This window comes from Scyliorhinus torazame, chromosome 18, assembly GCF_047496885.1.
Source record: "Scyliorhinus torazame isolate Kashiwa2021f chromosome 18, sScyTor2.1, whole genome shotgun sequence".
NCBI lineage: Eukaryota > Metazoa > Chordata > Chondrichthyes > Carcharhiniformes > Scyliorhinidae > Scyliorhinus > Scyliorhinus torazame.
This window is the reverse complement of record NC_092724.1, coordinates 39,328,053-39,345,641: the sequence shown is the minus strand read 5'-3', so window position 1 is coordinate 39,345,641 and position 17,589 is coordinate 39,328,053. Positions and strand designations below refer to the sequence as shown.

Below are 17,589 nucleotides of genomic sequence, written 5' to 3'. Positions count from 1 at the left end.
AATAGTTTGATACCCTCGATTATTCAACTCCCAGTCGTGACCATCCTTTAACCATGTTTCAGTAATGGCCACTAAATCATAGTCATTCACGATGATTTGCGCCATCAACACATTTACCTTATTCCAAATACTACGAGCATTCAAGTAAAGTACATGTTGGCTTTTATACCTCTGTTTTGAATCTTAACACCTCGATCAGTAACCTCTCCTAAGTTATATTTCCTCTTAACTTTTCTCCTAATTTTCCTTGTCGTTGAACCCATATCTTCATGTAACAACCTGCCGCGTCGCTTACCATTTATGTTTTTACTTCCCATTTTATTCCTTTTAGTATTACTGGGCCTATTCACTGAGCTCCCCTCAGTCACTGTACCTTGTACTGTGGCCCTTTTTGATTTTTGGCTATGGCTTCTATGCCTTACACTTTCCCCCTTATTGCCTGTTGTTTCTGTCCCTGTTTTACTACCTTCTTGACTTCCTGCATCGGTTCCCTTCTAGGTTCACTAGAAAGCTTCGTTCATGAGGAAAGGTTGAGCAGTTTGCGTCTATACCCATTGGAGTTTAAAAGAATGAGAGGTGGTCTTATTAAAACATGTAAGGTTCTGACAGGCCTTGATAGAGTAGATGCTGAGATATACCCTGCCTGCCTGAGATGTGTCTCTTGTGGGCGAAGCTAGAATAAGCGTTGTTTAAAAATAATTGGTCTGTGATTTTAAGTTGGAGATGTGGGGGAATTTCTCCGCTGACGGATGTTAAGTCTGTGGAATTCTCTTCCTTAGAGAGCGATGAAGGCTGGGTATGGGGGTCAAGGGTTATGGGGGCGGTGTGTGCAGACAGGAAAGTGGAGTTAAGGCCTCAAATCTGAGATGCTTTTTCTTTCTGGAGCCGTGCGTGCATTTTGACCATTTTGTGGTTTTATTTCAGACTAACTGCGTTGCCAGTGGTAACTCAGCCTCTCTTCCCTTTCTATTGACTTTCAGATTAAAAGTATGAGCCAGTACCTCTCTGACATGGACCTCTGGAACTCACCTCCCAAACGCCGGTTCTCCGAAAGTTTCTTGGGCATCATCTTCACGGTGGTCAACATCAGTACAGAGTTTATAAAACATCAGGTGGGTGGGTTTTGCCGCTAGGCTGAGATCAGACTGTCAGGATACTCTGTTGGTTACAACGGGACACAAACCGGCTGGCAGTGCACATGTCCAGCTTTCATCTCAATGAGAAACCAGCCACCTCCTCATCCCCTGTCCCTCCCTGCACTTCCTCCCTGCAACTCCCGCCCCCCCCCCGGGCCTGGGAGTCCAAGTGGCTAATCACCCCAGGGGGAGTAGGGAGTCCTCCCTTGGATCGAGAGACATTTCGGGACCAAGGTGCAACCATTTGGCTGCTGAACAATTCTTATTAATAAATCCTTTTATTTTTCACTAACGGAGTCTCTGGGTGGGATTTACCCACCACCCCACTGCGTGTTTTTCGGCAGCTGAGGTGGCCCGCCAGCGGGATCTACCTGTCCCGCTGTTTTGACTGCACCCCTCATCGGCGGGAAACCAGTGCGCCGGCGTGGGACTGAAATTTCCTGCCTGTGTGAACAGCCCGTAAATCCTGCCCTCTGAATGTGGATCATTACAAGCATCCTACTAAGCGAGGACATAAGGAGAGTGAAAGATTTAAATGTGGAAGAGTTGGCCATTGTCAAAGTATTGAAACATTGTTCACTTTTAGCATATTGATCAGTTTGAAACGTTGACAAACAGGTACTGATGTAAAATGGGCATTTTACAGGGGTTTGGTTGTTTCTCCCCCGTTGTTTTACCTGTAATGCTGTAAATCTATGTGCGATGTGCTTGTTTTAACCCCACTACTCCCCTCCAGCTGTGTCTGAGCTCAGGTTGTAGGTGATGGCATTTGGCATTTACTGGATATTGTGTTTGTGATTTATTTATTGGGGTTTGAGGTATAAACTGCACTCTTGACAGAAAAGAGTCCCAGCGTAGAGGAGGGTAGTGTTTGCTGTGGAGTGTTACTGTTGCAATGGGGTGTGTGAAGGATGAGGATCGTTGGGTTGGCGGCAGAATTGGTGATTAATCACTGCCCTCGAGAATGTTATCACACATCGAGATGTGTGTTTTAAGATACTCGCTGTGACCTTGTATCTTTTCAGGATGCTGATATCACAGAAATGACAAACTTGAGCCTGGGGTTCTTCCTGAATGACCTGCTGTCCCTCACGGACCGAGGTTTCGTCCTTCGTTTGATTCGCCACCACCACAAAGAGGTAACAATGCGGATCAGGGTTTTTTCATTTAAACCGTCCTCTAATAGAGCTGGTGATCAGGCGCATCTCCAGAATGAGCAGAACCACAGGAATGAAGGGCTCAATATGATCTGGTCCAGGGTTAAGGCCGGTTTGGCTATGAGCAAAAGAGACGTATGGCTGATGTTTACTGAACCTATGAAACGATCATTTATATCGGTCAACATTTGTAACCAGAAACAGAATGTAAGCTTTCTGTTTGAGTCACAAATGTTAACTGATATAAATGATCCCTTCACAGGGTTGCACCCAGAATGACAAAACCTCACACCAACACAGATGCTGCCAGGCCACATGAGCCAGTGCCAACCCTGAGAGTATCTGTCACACGCTCACTTACCAATCAAACGGGCAGCCGATACCCTGAAGCAAGAATTCCGAGTTCCCAGTGTTTGAAAGACGTTTAGGTCCAGCTATCCTTGCTGTTAATACTAATTCCCAAGTGTTGTGACTTCAAATTGGGCTGAAACACTCCAGCTTGAGAAAATGGCCACCAATCATGAAGATTGGAGTTAAAAGTAAATTGCCTTTTACTTTTTAGCATATTGATCAGTTTGAAACGTTGACAAACAGGTACTGATGTAAAATAACCAGCAGCTGGTTAGTCAGTTTCAGCGGGAGCATTGCGGAAGGAGGGTGCTGGGAGGTAAGTCAACCTTTAAAAGCACTTCTCTTTGCAGGGGCAGGCCAGTCGATTTCGGCGGCGTGAGAGCAGCTGGTTAGTCAGTTTCAGCGGGAGCATTGCGGAAGGAGGGTGCTGGGAGGTAAGTCAACCTTTAAAAGCACTTCTCTTTGCAGGGGCAGGCCAGTCGATTTCGGCGGCGTGAGAGCAGCTGGTTAGTCAGTTTCAGCGGGAGCATTGCGGAAGGAGGGTGCTGGGAGGTAAGTCAACCTTTAAAAGCACTTCTCTTTGCAGGGGCAGGCCAGTCGATTTCGGCGGCGTGAGAGCAGCTGGTTAGTCAGTTTCAGCGGGAGCATTGCGGAAGGAGGGTGCTGGGAGGTAAGTCAACCTTTAAAAGCACTTCTCTTTGCAGGGGCAGGCCAGTCGATTTCGGCGGCGTGAGAGCAGCTGGTTAGTCAGTTTCAGCGGGAGCATTGCGGAAGGAGGGTGCTGGGAGGTAAGTCAACCTTTAAAAGCACTTCTCTTTGCAGGGGCAGGCCAGTCGATTTTGGCGGCGTGAGAGCAGCTGGTTAGTCAGTTTCAGCGGGAGCATTGCGGAAGGAGGGTGCTGGGAGGTAAGTCAACCTTTAAAAGCACTTCTCTTTGCAGGGGCAGGCCAGTCGATTTCGGCGGCGTGAGAGCAGCTGGTGAGTGGTGAGTCAGTTTCAGCAGGAGCTGAGACTTTTTCTCTTTTCTTTAAATTAGTTTTTTTAGGCGGGATCAGGAAGTCGACCCGCGGACGTCTGGGAAGACCCTCACCAATAAATTCTGGTGGAGAGGAAACCCGAGACACTACACGTGTAGTGTCTCCCACCCGCCCTCCTCCTCTAACCTAATAATAAAACCCATTGGTCTGAGGTAAGTACCATATTTTTATTATATTATTATTATTTTTTATAAAAATTTAATTTAGTTGTTAGCCAGATCTTGGTAGAAAGTTAGAGGAATGGCAGGGAAGGGAGTACAATGTTCCTCCTGCAGGATGTTTGAGGTGAGGGATGCAGTTAGTGTCCCTGCTGATTTTACCTGCAGGAAGTGCTGCCATCTCCAGCTCCTCCAAGACCGAGTTAGGGAACTGGAGCTGGAGTTGGAAGAACTTCGGATCATTCGGGAGGCAGAAGGGGTCATAGATAGCAGCTTCAGGGAATTAGTTACACCAAAGATTGGAGATAGGTGGGTAACTGTAAGAGGGACTGGGAAAAAACAGTCAGTGCAGGGATCCCCTGCGGTCGTTCCCCTGAGAAACAAGTATACCGCTTTGGATACTTGTGGGGGGGGGGACTTACCAGGGGTAAGCCATGGGGTACGGGCCTCTGGCACGGAGTCTGTCCCTGTTGCTCAGAAGGGAAGGGGGGAGAGGAGCAGAGCATTAGTAATTGGGGACTCTATAGTCAGGGGCACAGATAGGGGATTTTGTGGGAGCGTGAGGGACTCACGTTTGGTATGTTGCCTCCCAGGTGCAAGGGTACGTGATGTCTCGGATCGTGTTTTCCGGGTCCTTAGGGGGGAGGGGGAGCAGCCCCAAGTCGTGGTCCACATTGGCACCAACGACATAGGTAGGAAAGGGGACAAGGATGTCAGGCAGGCTTTCAGGGAGCTAGGATGGAAGCTCAGAACTAGAACAAACAGAGTTGTTATCTCTGGGTTGTTGCCCGTGCCACGTGATAGTGAGATGAGGAATAGGGAGAGAGAGCATTTAAACACGTGGCTACAGGGATGGTGCAGGCGGGAGGGTTTCAGATTTTTGGATAACTGGGGCTCTTTCTGGGGAAGGTGGGACCTCTACAGACAGGATGGTCTACATCTGAACCTGAGGGGCACAAATATCCTGGGGGGGAGATTTGTTAGTGCTCTTTGGGGGAGTTTAAACTAATGCAGCAGGGGCATGGGAACCTGGATTGTAGTTTTAGGGTAAGGGAGAATGAGAGTATAGAGGTCAGGAGCACAGATTTGACGTCGCAGGAGGGGGCCAGCGTTCAGGTAGGTGGTTTGAAGTGTGTCTACTTCAATGCCAGGAGTATACGAAACAAGGTAGGGGAACTGGCAGCGTGGGTTGGTACCTGGGACTTCGATGTTGTGGCCATTTCGGAGACATGGATAGAGCAGGGACAGGAATGGATGTTGCAGGTTCCGGGGTTTAGGTGTTTTAGTAAGCTCAGAGAAGGAGGCGAAAGAGGGGAGGTGTGGCGCTGCTAGTCAAGAGCAGTATTACGGTGGCGGAGAGGATGCTAGATGGGGACTCTTATTCCGAGGTAGTATTGGCTGAAGTTAGAAACAGGAAAGGAGAGGTCACCCTGTTGGGAGTTTTTTATAGGCCTCCTAATAGTTCTAGGGATGTAGAGGAAAGGATGGCGAAGATGATTCTGGATATGAGCGAAAGTAACAGGGTAGTTATTATGGGAGACTTTAACTTTCCAAATATTGACTGGAAAAGATATAGCTCGAGTACAATAGATGGGTCGTTTTTTGTACAGTGTGTGCAGGAGGGTTTCCTGAAACAATATGTTGACAGGCCAACAAGAGGCGAGGCCACGTTGGATTTGGTTTTGGGTAATGAACCAGGCCAGGTGTTGGATTTGGAGGTAGGAGAGCACTTTGGGGACAGTGACCACAATTCGGTGACGTTTACGTTAATGATGGAAAGGGATAAGTATACACCGCAGGGCAAGAGTTATAGCTGGGGGAAGGGCAATTATGATGCCATTAGACGTGACTTGGGGGGGATAAGGTGGAGAAGTAGGCTGCAAGTGTTGGGCACACTGGATAAGTGGGGCTTGTTCAAGGATCAGCTACTGCGTGTTCTTGATAAGTATGTACCGGTCAGACAGGGAGGAAGGCGTCGAGCGAGGGAACCGTGGTTTACCAGGGAAGTGGAATCTCTTGTTAAGAGGAAGAAGGAGGCCTATGTGAAGATGAAGTGTGAAGTTTCGGTTGGGGCGATGGATAGTTACAAGGTAGCGAGGAAGGATCTAAAGAGAGAGCTAAGACGAGCAAGGAGGGGACATGAGAAGTATTTGGCAGGAAGGATCAAGGAAAACCCAAAAGCTTTCTATAGGTATGTCAGGAATAAGCGAATGACTAGGGAAAGAGTAGGACCAGTCAAGGACAGGGATGGGAAATTGTGCGTGGAGTCTGAAGAGATAGGCGAGATACTAAATGAATATTTTTCGTCAGTATTCACTCAGGAAAAAGATAATGTTGTGGAGGAGAATGCTGAGCCCCAGGCTAATAGAATAGATGGCATTGAGGTACGTAGGGAAGAGGTGTTGGCAATTCTGGACAGGCTGAAAATAGATAAGTCCCCGGGACCTGATGGGATTTATCCTAGGATTCTATGGGAGGCCAGGGAAGAGATTGCTGGACCTTTGGCTTTGATTTTTATGTCATCATTGGCTACAGGAATAGTGCCAGAGGACTGGAGGACAGCAAATGTGGTCCCTTTGTTCAAAAAGGGGAGCAGAGACAACCCCGGCAACTATAGACCGGTGAGCCTCACGTCTGTAGTGGGTAAAGTCTTGGAGGGGATTATAAGGGACAAGATTTATAATCATCTAGATAGGAATGATATGATCAGGGATAGTCAGCATGGCTTTGTGAAGGGTAGGTCATGCCTCACAAACCTTATTGAGTTCTTTGAGAAGGTGACTGAACAGGTAGACGAGGGTAGAGCAGTTGATGTGGTGTATATGGATTTCAGCAAAGCGTTTGATAAGGTTCCCCACGGTAGGCTATTGCAAAAAATACGGAGGCTGGGGATTAAGGGTGATTTAGAGATGTGGATCAGAAATTGGCTAGCTGAAAGAAGACAGAGGGTGGTGGTTGATGGGAAATGTTCAGAATGGAGTACAGTCACAAGTGGAGTACCACAAGGATCTGTTCTGGGGCCGTTGCTGTTTGTCATTTTTATCAATGACCTAGAGGAAGGCACAGAAGGGTGGGTGAGTAAATTTGCAGATGATACTAAAGTCGGTGGTGTTGTCGATAGTGTGGAAGGATGTAGCAGGTTACAGAGGGATATAGATAAGCTGCAGAGCTGGGCTGAGAGGTGGCAAATGGAGTTTAATGTAGAGAAGTGTGAGGTGATTCACTTTGGAAGGAATAACAGGAATGCGGAATATTTGGCTAATGGTAAAGTTCTTGAAAGTGTGGCTGAGCAGAGGGATCTAGGTGTCCATGTACATAGATCCCTGAAAGTTGCCACCCAGGTTGATAGGGTTGTGAAGAAGGCCTATGGAGTGTTGGCCTTTATTGGTAGAGGGATTGAGTTCCGGAGTCGGGAGGTCATGTTGCAGCTGTACAGAACTCTGGTCCGGCCGCATTTGGAGTATTGCGTACAGTTCTGGTCACCGCATTATAGGAAGGACGTGGAGGCTTTGGAGCGGGTGCAGAGGAGATTTACCAGGATGTTGCCTGGTATGGAGGGAAAATCTTATGAGGAAAGGCTGACGGACTTGAGGTTGTTTTCGTTGGAGAGACGAAGGTTAAGAGGAGACTTAATAGAGGCATACAAAATGATCAGGGGGTTGGATAGGGTGGACAGTGAGAGCCTTCTCCCGCGGATGGATATGGCTGGCACGAGGGGACATAACTTTAAACTGAGGGGTAATAGATATAGGACAGAGGTCAGAGGTAGGTTCTTTACGCAAAGAGTAGTGAGGCCGTGGAATGCCCTACCTGCTACAGTAGTGAACTCGCCAACATTGAGGGCATTTAAAAGTTTATTGGATAAACATATGGATGATAATGGCATAGTGTAGGTTAGATGGCTTTTGTTTCGGTGCAACATCGTGGGCCGAAGGGCCTGTACTGCGCTGTATTGTTCTATGTTCTATGTTCTATATGCCTAAACTGTACCTGGGTGAACTGGGAGGAACGCTAGCTGAGAACTTGGTTTCACTGTATGTCCAAACGTGCCTCAGGAATAATGGAATTCAGACCAGGGTGACTGGATTAAAAATCAAGGGACGCTCCACCCCCCCCCCCCCCCTCCCCCCCACCCCCACCACCCCCACCACCCGCCTGCCTCAGTGCTGACTCCTGTCCTGCTATGATGTGGAGCCAGTTAGCTCCGGAGTGGAGGGTCGACACCACTGCATGTGTAGTTTGTGGTTGTGTCCCAGTTTCCACAGCTGTGGTCTCTGTGGTCAACAGTGGATCATTAAACATTGTGGAATTACGTAACAAAATTCAAAATTTTGGGCAATATTTTGTCGGAGAAAAATGAACGGAATCTGCCACTGTTTCTGTCTTATTTGACTGCCGAACTGTTCCTGAATTCTTCCTTCTGCTTTTGTTTTTATTTATCCATTGGTACGAGCATTGCTATCAAGACCAACATATGTTTTATGATAATAATAATAATCTTTATTGTCACAAGCAGGCTTACATTAACACTGCAATGAAGTAACTGTGAATAGCCCCTGGTCGCCACATTCCGGCGCCAGTTCAGGTACACAGAGGGAGAATTCAGATTGCCCAATTCACCTAACAAGCACGTCTTTTGGGACTTGTGGGAAGAACCCAGAGCATCCGGAGGAAACCCACACAGACACGAGGAGAACATGCAGGCTGCACAGACAGTGACCCAAGCCGGGAATCGAACCTGGGACCCTGGCGCTGTGAAGTGACAGTGCTAACTTCTGTGCTACCTAACCACTGTGCTACCTAACCACTGTGCTACCTAACCACTCTGCTACCGTGCCGCTGTGCAGCGCGGTGGCGCAGTGGCTATCACTGCTGCCTCACGGCGCTCAGGACCCGGGTCGCTGTCTGTGTGGAGTTTGCACATTCTCCCCGTGTCTATGTGGGTTCACCCCCACAACACAAAGATGTGCAGAGTAGGTGGATTGGCCACGCTAAATTGCCCCTTAATTGGAAAAAAAATGAATTGGGTACTCTAAATTTATTTTTGAAAAGTTGAGGCATGTTTGTGGGTGTGTGCAGTGTGTCTGCATGTGTGTCAAAAAGACCAGCATATGTTGCTCTTCGCTAATTATCCACAAGAAGGTTTTGAGGAGACTAAAAACTTTTCAAAATCTATTTTAAAATAAATTTAGAATACCCAATTAATTTTTTTCAATTAAGGGGCAATTTAGCATGGCCTATCCATGTACCCTGCACATCTTTGGGTTGTGGGAACGAAACACACGCAGACATGGGGAGAATGTGCAAACTCCACCCGGATAGTGACCCAAAATTGAACCTGGGACCTCGGCGCCGTGACTGTCGCGAGAATATTCCCAGTTCGATTTCACCTTCAATAAATTACATGTAGGGAGGTATTTATTGGCGGCACGATAGCGCAGTGGTTAGCACTGTCGCTTCACAGCGCCAGTGACCTGGGTTCGATTCCCGGCTTGGATCACTGTCTGTGCGGAGTCTGCACGTTCTCCCCGTGTCTGCGTGGGTTTCCCCCGGGTGCCCCGGTTTCCTCCAAGTCCCGAAAGACGTGCTGTTAGATGAATTGGACATTCTGAATTCTCCCTCTGTGTACCCAAACAGGTGCTGGAGTGTGACAACTAGGGGATTTTCACAGTAACTTCTTGCAGTGTGACACTAATAAAGATTATGATTATTGTTATTATTATATCCCTGGGGTCAGGTGGGCTTATGCCTCAAGGTTACACTGTTACAGAGTGCATGATCCCTGCTTACCCAGAATTTGTGGGGGGAGTCGTTTCCAACTTCCAGGTCTCCACTGTCGTCTTTGTTCTTAGCTTTTAGACAATGCTGTGGCCCAACCTCATCTCCATGACAGACGCATTGACTTCTTGAGGGTGGTCTGCAGCCATGAGCACTTTGTGACTCTGAACCTCCCACTTGCATCAAGCTTCGAGACGCAAGAAGGCAACGAGCACGTAAAGGTAAAGCTTCAACGACAGGAAATCCCTGTGAATAAAATAAAATAGGAGGAAACCCCTGTGGCCCTCTGTACCTGAATCTCATTACAAACTGCACCCTCTCTGACACCAGTATAAGCTGCACCTTCTCTGACCCCAGTATAAGCTGCACCCTCTCTGAACCCAGTATAAGATGCATAGTCTCTGACCACGTACAAGCTGCACCCTCTCTGACCCCCAGTATAAGCTGCACCCTCTCTGACCCCAGTATAAGCTGGACCTTCTCTGACCTCAGTATAAACTGCACCCTCTCTGACCCCAGTATAAGCTGCATCCTCTCTGACCCCAGTAAAACCTGCACCCTCTCTGACCCCAGTATAACCTGCACCCTCTCTGACCCCAGTATAACCTGCACCCTCTCTGACCCCAGTATAATCTGCACCCTCTCTGACCCCAGTATAAGCTGCACCCTCTCTGACCCCAGTATAAGCTGCACCCTCTCTGACCCCAGTATAACCTGCACCCTCTCTGACCCCAGTAAAACCTGCACACTCTCTGACCCCAGTATAAGCTGCACCCTCTCTGACCCCAGTATAAGCTGCACCCTCTCTGACTCCAGTATAAGCTGCACCCCCTCTGACCCCAGTATAAGTTGCACCCTCTCTGACCCCAGTATAACCTGCACACTCTCTGACCTCAGTATAAGTTGCAGCCTCTCTGACCCCAATATAAGCTGCACACTCTCTGACCCCAGTATAAGCTGTACCCTCTCTGACCCCAGGATAAGCTGCACCCTTTCTGACCCCAGTATAAGCTGCACCCTCTCTGACCCCAGTATAAGCTGCACCCTCTCTGACCCCAGTATAACCTGCATCCTCTCTGTCCCCAGAATAAGCTGCATGCTCTCTGACCCCAGTATAACCTGCACCCTCTCTGACCCCAGTATAAGTTGCACCCTCTCTGACTCCAGTATAACCTGCACACTCTCTGACCTCAGTATAAGCTGCACCCTCTCTGACCACAGGATAAGCTGCACCCTTTCTGACCCCAGTATAAGCTGCACCCTCTCTGACCCCAGTAAAACCTGCACCCTCTCTGACCCCAGTATAAGCTGCACCCTCTCTGACCCCAATATAAGCTGCACCCTCTCTGACCCCAATATAAGCTGCACCCTCTCTGACCCCAGTATAAGCTGCACCCTCTCTGACCCCAGTATAAGCTGCACCCTCTCTGACCCCAGTATAAGCTGCACCCTCTCTGACCCCAGTATAAGCTGCACCCTCTCTGACCCCAGTATAAGCTGATACCTCTCAATCCCAGTATAACCTCCATCCTGCCTTCATACCAACATATTCTGCCCAGTTCCTTCCAATGATCCTCCCTCTCCACTGTCATATATTTCTTTGGCTATTTGTATTGGATTTTATTGGTACTTTAGTTATGTCCTGGATCATCAGTATTCATGGAGCTGGCTGTGCCGTTCTTACACCTTTACCCCACTGGGGGGAATTTTGCACCCCGTTTCCGGCATGCTGGGGCAAAGAATCGTGGGGGCCGTCCCAAAATCGTTTTCACACCGGTGGGAATTCTCTGCTCAATTGTCCTTGCCAATGATGTAATAGGGTTCCCACCATACACTTAAATATCATCAGCAGGCTTCCCTGGTGTATTATCCCCCACATAAGTATTCCCCCACACCGGCAGTGTCAGGAAAGACTGATGAAGCTATGGATGGCGCCATTGTGCAAGAAGGCCTTTGTCGTGGCTCAGCATTTTCTTCTGCCTTAAACAGAATTTGTAGTAGCAAGAAATTGTGCTTGGCGTGATCAAGATGTGTTGAGAAGTGAAGAGACATTTCATGAGTGAAGGGTCCTTATTGTCAGAGTTGACCTTGTTCCCTTATATAAAAGGTAAAGGGGACTTCCAGTGGCGGCTATGAAGGAGTAGGTCGCACATTTGGTGGCTCCCGCTCGGGTCGAAACTTTGGACCTCATTTCCCCGATTTTTTGTCGGATCTGAAGTCAAAAATTGACGTTGGATGCAACTGTGACGAGGAATCCTACATCAGTGCACGGAGAAGCGAACCAGGAGTGCTCGCAAAGGAAGAAATAGGCGAACGGAGAAGGTTTGAGCTGAGGCTGCAACGGGAGAAAGCGGAGGACCGGAGTTCTGGCTCGACGACCCAGCGGTCGACGGAGCAGTTGATGCAGTTCATACAGGAGGGCTTCGCCAAACAGAAACAGGAATGCTTGGACCCGATTTAAGGAGTCGATTGCGCGACTGGAACTCAGACTGGATGCCCAAGATCGGGCGATCCAGAAAGTGGAGGAGGCACTGGCTGAGCAGGAGGAGCACCAAACTGCAGTGGAATTGGAGGTGGGGATGCTGAGAGACCAGCAGAAAAGGCGCCAGGAGAAGGTGGAAGACCTGGAGGGACCCGAAGGAACTGACACAGGGACATAGGTAGCGGGTATGTTTGAGAAGCTACTGGGGGTGGGGACGTTCTCCCGACCCTTGGAGGTGGACAGGGCGCACAGAGTGCTAGCGAGGAAGCCGCGTGTAGGTGACCCTCCGAGGGCAGTGGTGGTGAGATTCCATAGGTACATAGACAAGGAGTGTTTTCTACAGTGGGCCAGGCAGACGCCGAGCTGTAAATGGGAGAACAGCGTCTTGCGTATATATCAGGATCTGAGCGTGGACGTGGCCTGGAGAAGAGCAGGGTTCAACCAGATAAAATCAACCCTTTTTAAGAAGAAGGTAAAGTTTGGACTACTGTATCCGGCCTGTCTTTGGGTTACTCACGAAGAGCAACATTTCTACTTCGAGTCGCCCGAGGAAGCGATGGACTTCACTAGAGGGAAATGGCTGGTATCGGACTGAGATGTTTGGACTGAACTTTGCTGCAGTGCTCATGTTTTTTTTTTCTCTCTTCTTTTTTTTTAAAAAGAAAAGTTTTTATCTTTAGATGTTACTTGTAATGCCTTTTGTATTGAGCTGGGGTCGGCGGACGAGCTGCTTGAGCTAAAATTTGCATTTGCACTGATGGGGATATTGGTGTGAATTTTAGATATCGGATCTTCTTTTTGATTTTCTTTGTGTTACTTTTGGGCAATTGGGGTGGGATTGTTTACGTTTGCATATGTGTGTCCGACGGGGGGGGGAGGGAAAATGTCTGGTGCCATGGGCGGGGGCCACCAAGCTGGCTGGGCGGACTAGCTCACAGAAGCGCAGTGGGGGGTGAGCAGATGGTATGCTTGTTGAAGGGGGCTGTGTGTATAATGCTGTTACTGCGGGGGGGGAAATGTTCTGCTGACGGGAGAGGGACTTTTGCTGTGGAACAATAGGGAGGTCGGGGACGGAGGCTGCCGGGGGCGGGCCTGCGGATGCGTGGGGGGCGGACTGGCCCAAGAATGGTGATGGCTGATTGGCAGATGGGGGGAGGGGCGAGAAGCTCCCCAACCAGGCTGATCACATGGAACGTAAGAGGGCTAAATGGGCCGGTTAAGACGGCACGCGTGTTTGCGCATTTGAGGGGACTGAAGGTGGACGTGGCAATGTTGCAGGAGACGCACCTTAGAGTAACTGACCAGGTCAGACTAAGGAAGGGATTGGTCGGACAGGTTTTCCACTCGGGGCTGGACTCTAAGACTAGAGGCGTCGCAATCCTGATTAATAAGCGAGTGTCATTCGAAGCGGGAAGAATAGTTGCGGACGTGGGGGGTCGGTACATTATGGTCAGTGGAAAGCTTGAGGGGCTGCCGGTGGTACTCGTGAATGTGTACGCGCCAAATTGGGATGGTGTGGAATTCATAAGGAGGATGTTGGGGAAGATCCCGGACCTGGATTTGCAAATGCTGGTTATGGGGGGGGGGGGGGGGGGGGGGGGGGGGGGGACTTCAACACAGTCATTAACCCAGGGCTAGACCGGTCTAGCTCAAGGACAGGCAGGGTGCCAGCAATGGCAAAGGAGCTAAAGGGGTTTATGGAGCAGATGGGGGGGGGGTGGACCCATGGAGATTTGGGCGGCCGAGAGTGAAGGAGTTTTCCTTCTACTCGCACGTGCATAAAGTGCGCTCCCAGATCCGGAACAGGGCTTTACTGACGGGGGTGGTGGACACTGAGTCCTCAGCGATCACAATCTCGGATCATGCTCCGCAGGTGAGCAAGGAGAGTAGCCAGCGCCCGCACTGGAGGCTGGACGTTGGACTTCTAGCGGATGAGGAAGTGTGTAGGCAGCTGACAAAATGTATCCAGAATTATCTGGAAGTCAACGACACGGGGGAAGTTTCAGCTGCGGTGGTCTGGGAGGCGCTGAAGGCGATGGTTAGAGGGGAGCTGATCTCGATACATGCCCACAGGGAGAAGGCAGACAGAGCAGAGACGGACCTACTGATAAAGGAAATACTACAGGTCGACAGGAAGTATGCGGAGACCCCAGAGGCAGGGCTTCTAAGGGAATGACGGAGGCTGCAGGCAGAGTTTGGCTTGTTAACTACAGGGAAGGCGGTGGAGCAGCTGAGGAAGGCGAGGGGGACGACCTATGAATATGGGGAGAAGGCCAGTAGAATGCTTGCGCAGCAGCTTAGAAAGCGGGAGGCGGCCAGGGAGATTGGGAAAGTAAGGGATAGGAACCTGGGTCGGAGATTCAGCTGTGGTCAATAAGGCGTTCGAGGAATTCTACAGCAGGTTGTATGAGTCGGAACCCCCAGCTGGGCCAGAGGGGATAGGCAATTCTTAGGGAGGCTGAAGTTCCCGAAGGTTGATGAAGACTTGGTAGAAGGGCTGGGGGCCCCGATCGGATTGGAAGAGTTAGCAGATGGGCTGAAGGCCATGAAGTCGGGTAAAGCCCCGGGACCGGATGGGTACCCCGTGGAATTCTACAAAAAGTTCTCTGGGATGCTGGGGTCACTGCTGATAAGGACATTTAATGAGGTAAGGGAGAGAGGGGGGCTTCCCCCGATGATGTCACAGGCCACTATCTCATTGATCCTGAAGTGGGATAAGGACCCGTAGCTATGCGGGTCCTACAGACCGATCTCCCTACTAAATGTAGATGCCAAATTGTTGGCTAAGGTCTTGTCCTCAAGGATTGAAGACTGCGTTCCGGACGTGATTGGGCAGGACCAGACCGGATTTGTTAAGGGGAGGCAGTTGGCGACCAACGTAAGAAGGCTGTTGAATGTAATCATGATGCGCCCAGAGTGTAGGGACGTAGAGGTAGTCGCAATGGACGCAGAGAAGGCATTTGACCGGGTGGAATGGGATTATCTGTGGGAGGTACTGGGGCGGTTTGGATTTGGGCGGGGCTTCATTGACTGGGTCAGGCTGCTGTATCAGTCGCCCGTGGCAAGTGTTCGGATGAACAGGCTGACATCGGGCTATTTTAGGCTGCACTGGGGGACGAGGCAGGGATGCTCCCTCTCCCCGCTGTTGTTCGCACTGGCCATAGAACCGCTGGCAATTGTGTTGAGAGACTCAAAGGGCTGGAAGGGACTGGTCCGGGGGGGTGGAACACAGGCTCTCACTATACGCAGACAATCTGCTCTTATATGTGTTGGACCCCTTGGAAGGGATAGAAGAAATTATGGGGATTCTGGGGGATTTTGGCCGGTTTTTGAACTACAAATTGAACATGGGGTAAAACGAGATGTTCGCGATCCAGGCAAGGGGGCAGGAGAGGCGATTGGAGGAGCTGGCACTCCCGAACTTTAGTAATTATTACTGGGCGGCGAATATAGCCATGATAAGGAAGTGGATGGTGGGAGGGTTGGTGTGGGAGCGAGTAGAGGCGGCATCTTGTTAGGGAAGTAGTTTGGGCGCGTTGGTAATGGCGCCTCGCCATTCCCGCTGGCACACTACTCCACCAGCCCCATGGTGGTCGCGGCCCTGAGAGTCTGGGGGCAATGGAGGAGATATGTGGGAGCAGAGGGAGCATTGGTCTGGTCTCCAATTTGCAATAATCACCGGTTTGCCCCCGGGAGGTTAGGTGGAGGGTTTCAGAGACGGCAGGGATCAAGAGGGTGGGAGATACGTTTATAGAGGGGAGTTTTCCCAGCCTGAGGGAATTGGAGGAGAAAGTTGAACTGTCGAGAGGGAATGAATTTAGGTTCCTGCGCGGGACTTCCTACGCAGGCAGGTCTCAACCTTCCCGATCCTATCACCAAGGGGGATACAGGACAGGGTAGTTTCCAGAGGGTGAGTGGGAGAAGGGAGGGTTTCAGACATTTATGAGGAACTAATGGGGTCAGAGGAAATGCAGACCGTGGAGCTCAAACACAAATGGGAAGAGGAATTAGGAGGAGAGATAGAGGATGGTCTCTGGGCGGATGCGTTGAGTAGAATCAACCCGTCCACAACATGTGCCAGGTGTCGTGTTAGGTACACTGGTCTAACACTGGCTGCAACTGGATGCAGCTTAGATCAAAAAGATACTCCAGACCTTGAAGTTAGTTCATCAGGTTATTTGAACTAATAGCACAGTTAGCACAGTTCTCTGTGAGTTCGACTCTCTGCTAACTTAAGTGTGGTCACTCTGTCTGACTGAACCAGACTAGCTCTTAGCCACGTGGTGGAGGTGTGAGATTGTAACAACACCCTGGACGGACTCTCTAGCTGTTCATCAGTGGAAAGAGGCGGAGTGTGAGTGCCTCGTGTATTTTATAGTCGGATCCCACCCCTGAGTGTCCTGCCTGCTTATTGGTCATGTCTTGTTCTCTGTGTTCATTAGCTGCTTGTTTGTATGTCATTATGTGTGTGTCTGCATATCATGACATCTCCCTTTTTTTTAATGTTTGGATGACATATGTGAACATATTTACAAGAATAGGCCAATATTAACATATATACATGCAGTGGATGTGAACATATGTACATGTGAAAACAGCTGTCTAATGCGAGAACACAGAACATAGCAAATAGAACAAATGTTCATAAGTCCAATCTCTGTGGCTTGCTCTGATCCTGGTCGACCGCCGGAGAGGTGGTGGTGGGGACGACAGCGCCTTGATGGGCGGGATTGAAGCCTGACTGGTGGCCTCGTGAGTCGAGGTACCAGGAGGTGGCAAAACAACAGAAGGAAACGGAGAAGAATGTGCTTGCGGGCAGGCAACTTTGCTCAGTGCCCACCTGTTTCGTCGCACAACAGAACCATCAGCCAGACGCACAACATACGAGCGGGGGGCAGCCTGTCGAACAATGACAGCTGGAGCTGACCAGCCTCCATTAGGGATCTTGACCCGAACAATGTCTGATGGGGATAACACGGGCAAATCGGTGGCATGAGCATCATAGCCCTGTTTTTGCCGGTCTCGGAGTTGCTGCACCTTCTGCAGCACCGGGAGGTGATCCAGGTTGGGCAAGTGTATGGCTGAAAGTGTCATTCGCAGATCCCTGTTCTTCAGGAGTTGAGCCAGCGACATGCCAGTGGACAGTGGGGCTGCCCTGTACACAAGCAGCGCAAGGTGAATGTCAGACGCAGAATCCACGGCCTTGCAGATGAGCTGCTTCACTGTGTGCACCCCTTTCTCAACTTTTCCTTTTGACTGCGGATAGTGTGGGCTGGAAGTGACGTGTTTGAACTGATACGACTGGGCAAACAGAGACCATTCATGGCTGCTGAAGCACGGGCCATTGTCACTCATGACAGTGAGTGGGATACCATGCCTGGAGAATGTCTCCTTACAGGCCTTGATGACGGTCCGAGATGTGAGGTCTGAAAGCTTCACGACTTCAGGGTAATTGGAAAAGTAATCAATGATTAACATGTAATCACGACC

General features: G+C 49.8%; 1 protein-coding gene across 1 annotated transcript in view; it reads left to right on the top strand.

Moving 5' to 3' along the window:
• LOC140395143 (dedicator of cytokinesis protein 7-like) overlaps positions 1-17,589 on the top strand; it is a 353,436-nt gene that overhangs the window by 192,954 nt on the left and 142,893 nt on the right. Inside the window, exons 23-25 of the mRNA XM_072482618.1 lie at positions 981-1,112; positions 2,162-2,275; positions 9,692-9,838. Coding sequence (XP_072338719.1) covers positions 981-1,112; positions 2,162-2,275; positions 9,692-9,838 — 393 coding nt within the window. The remainder of the gene's footprint in view (positions 1-980; positions 1,113-2,161; positions 2,276-9,691; positions 9,839-17,589) is intronic.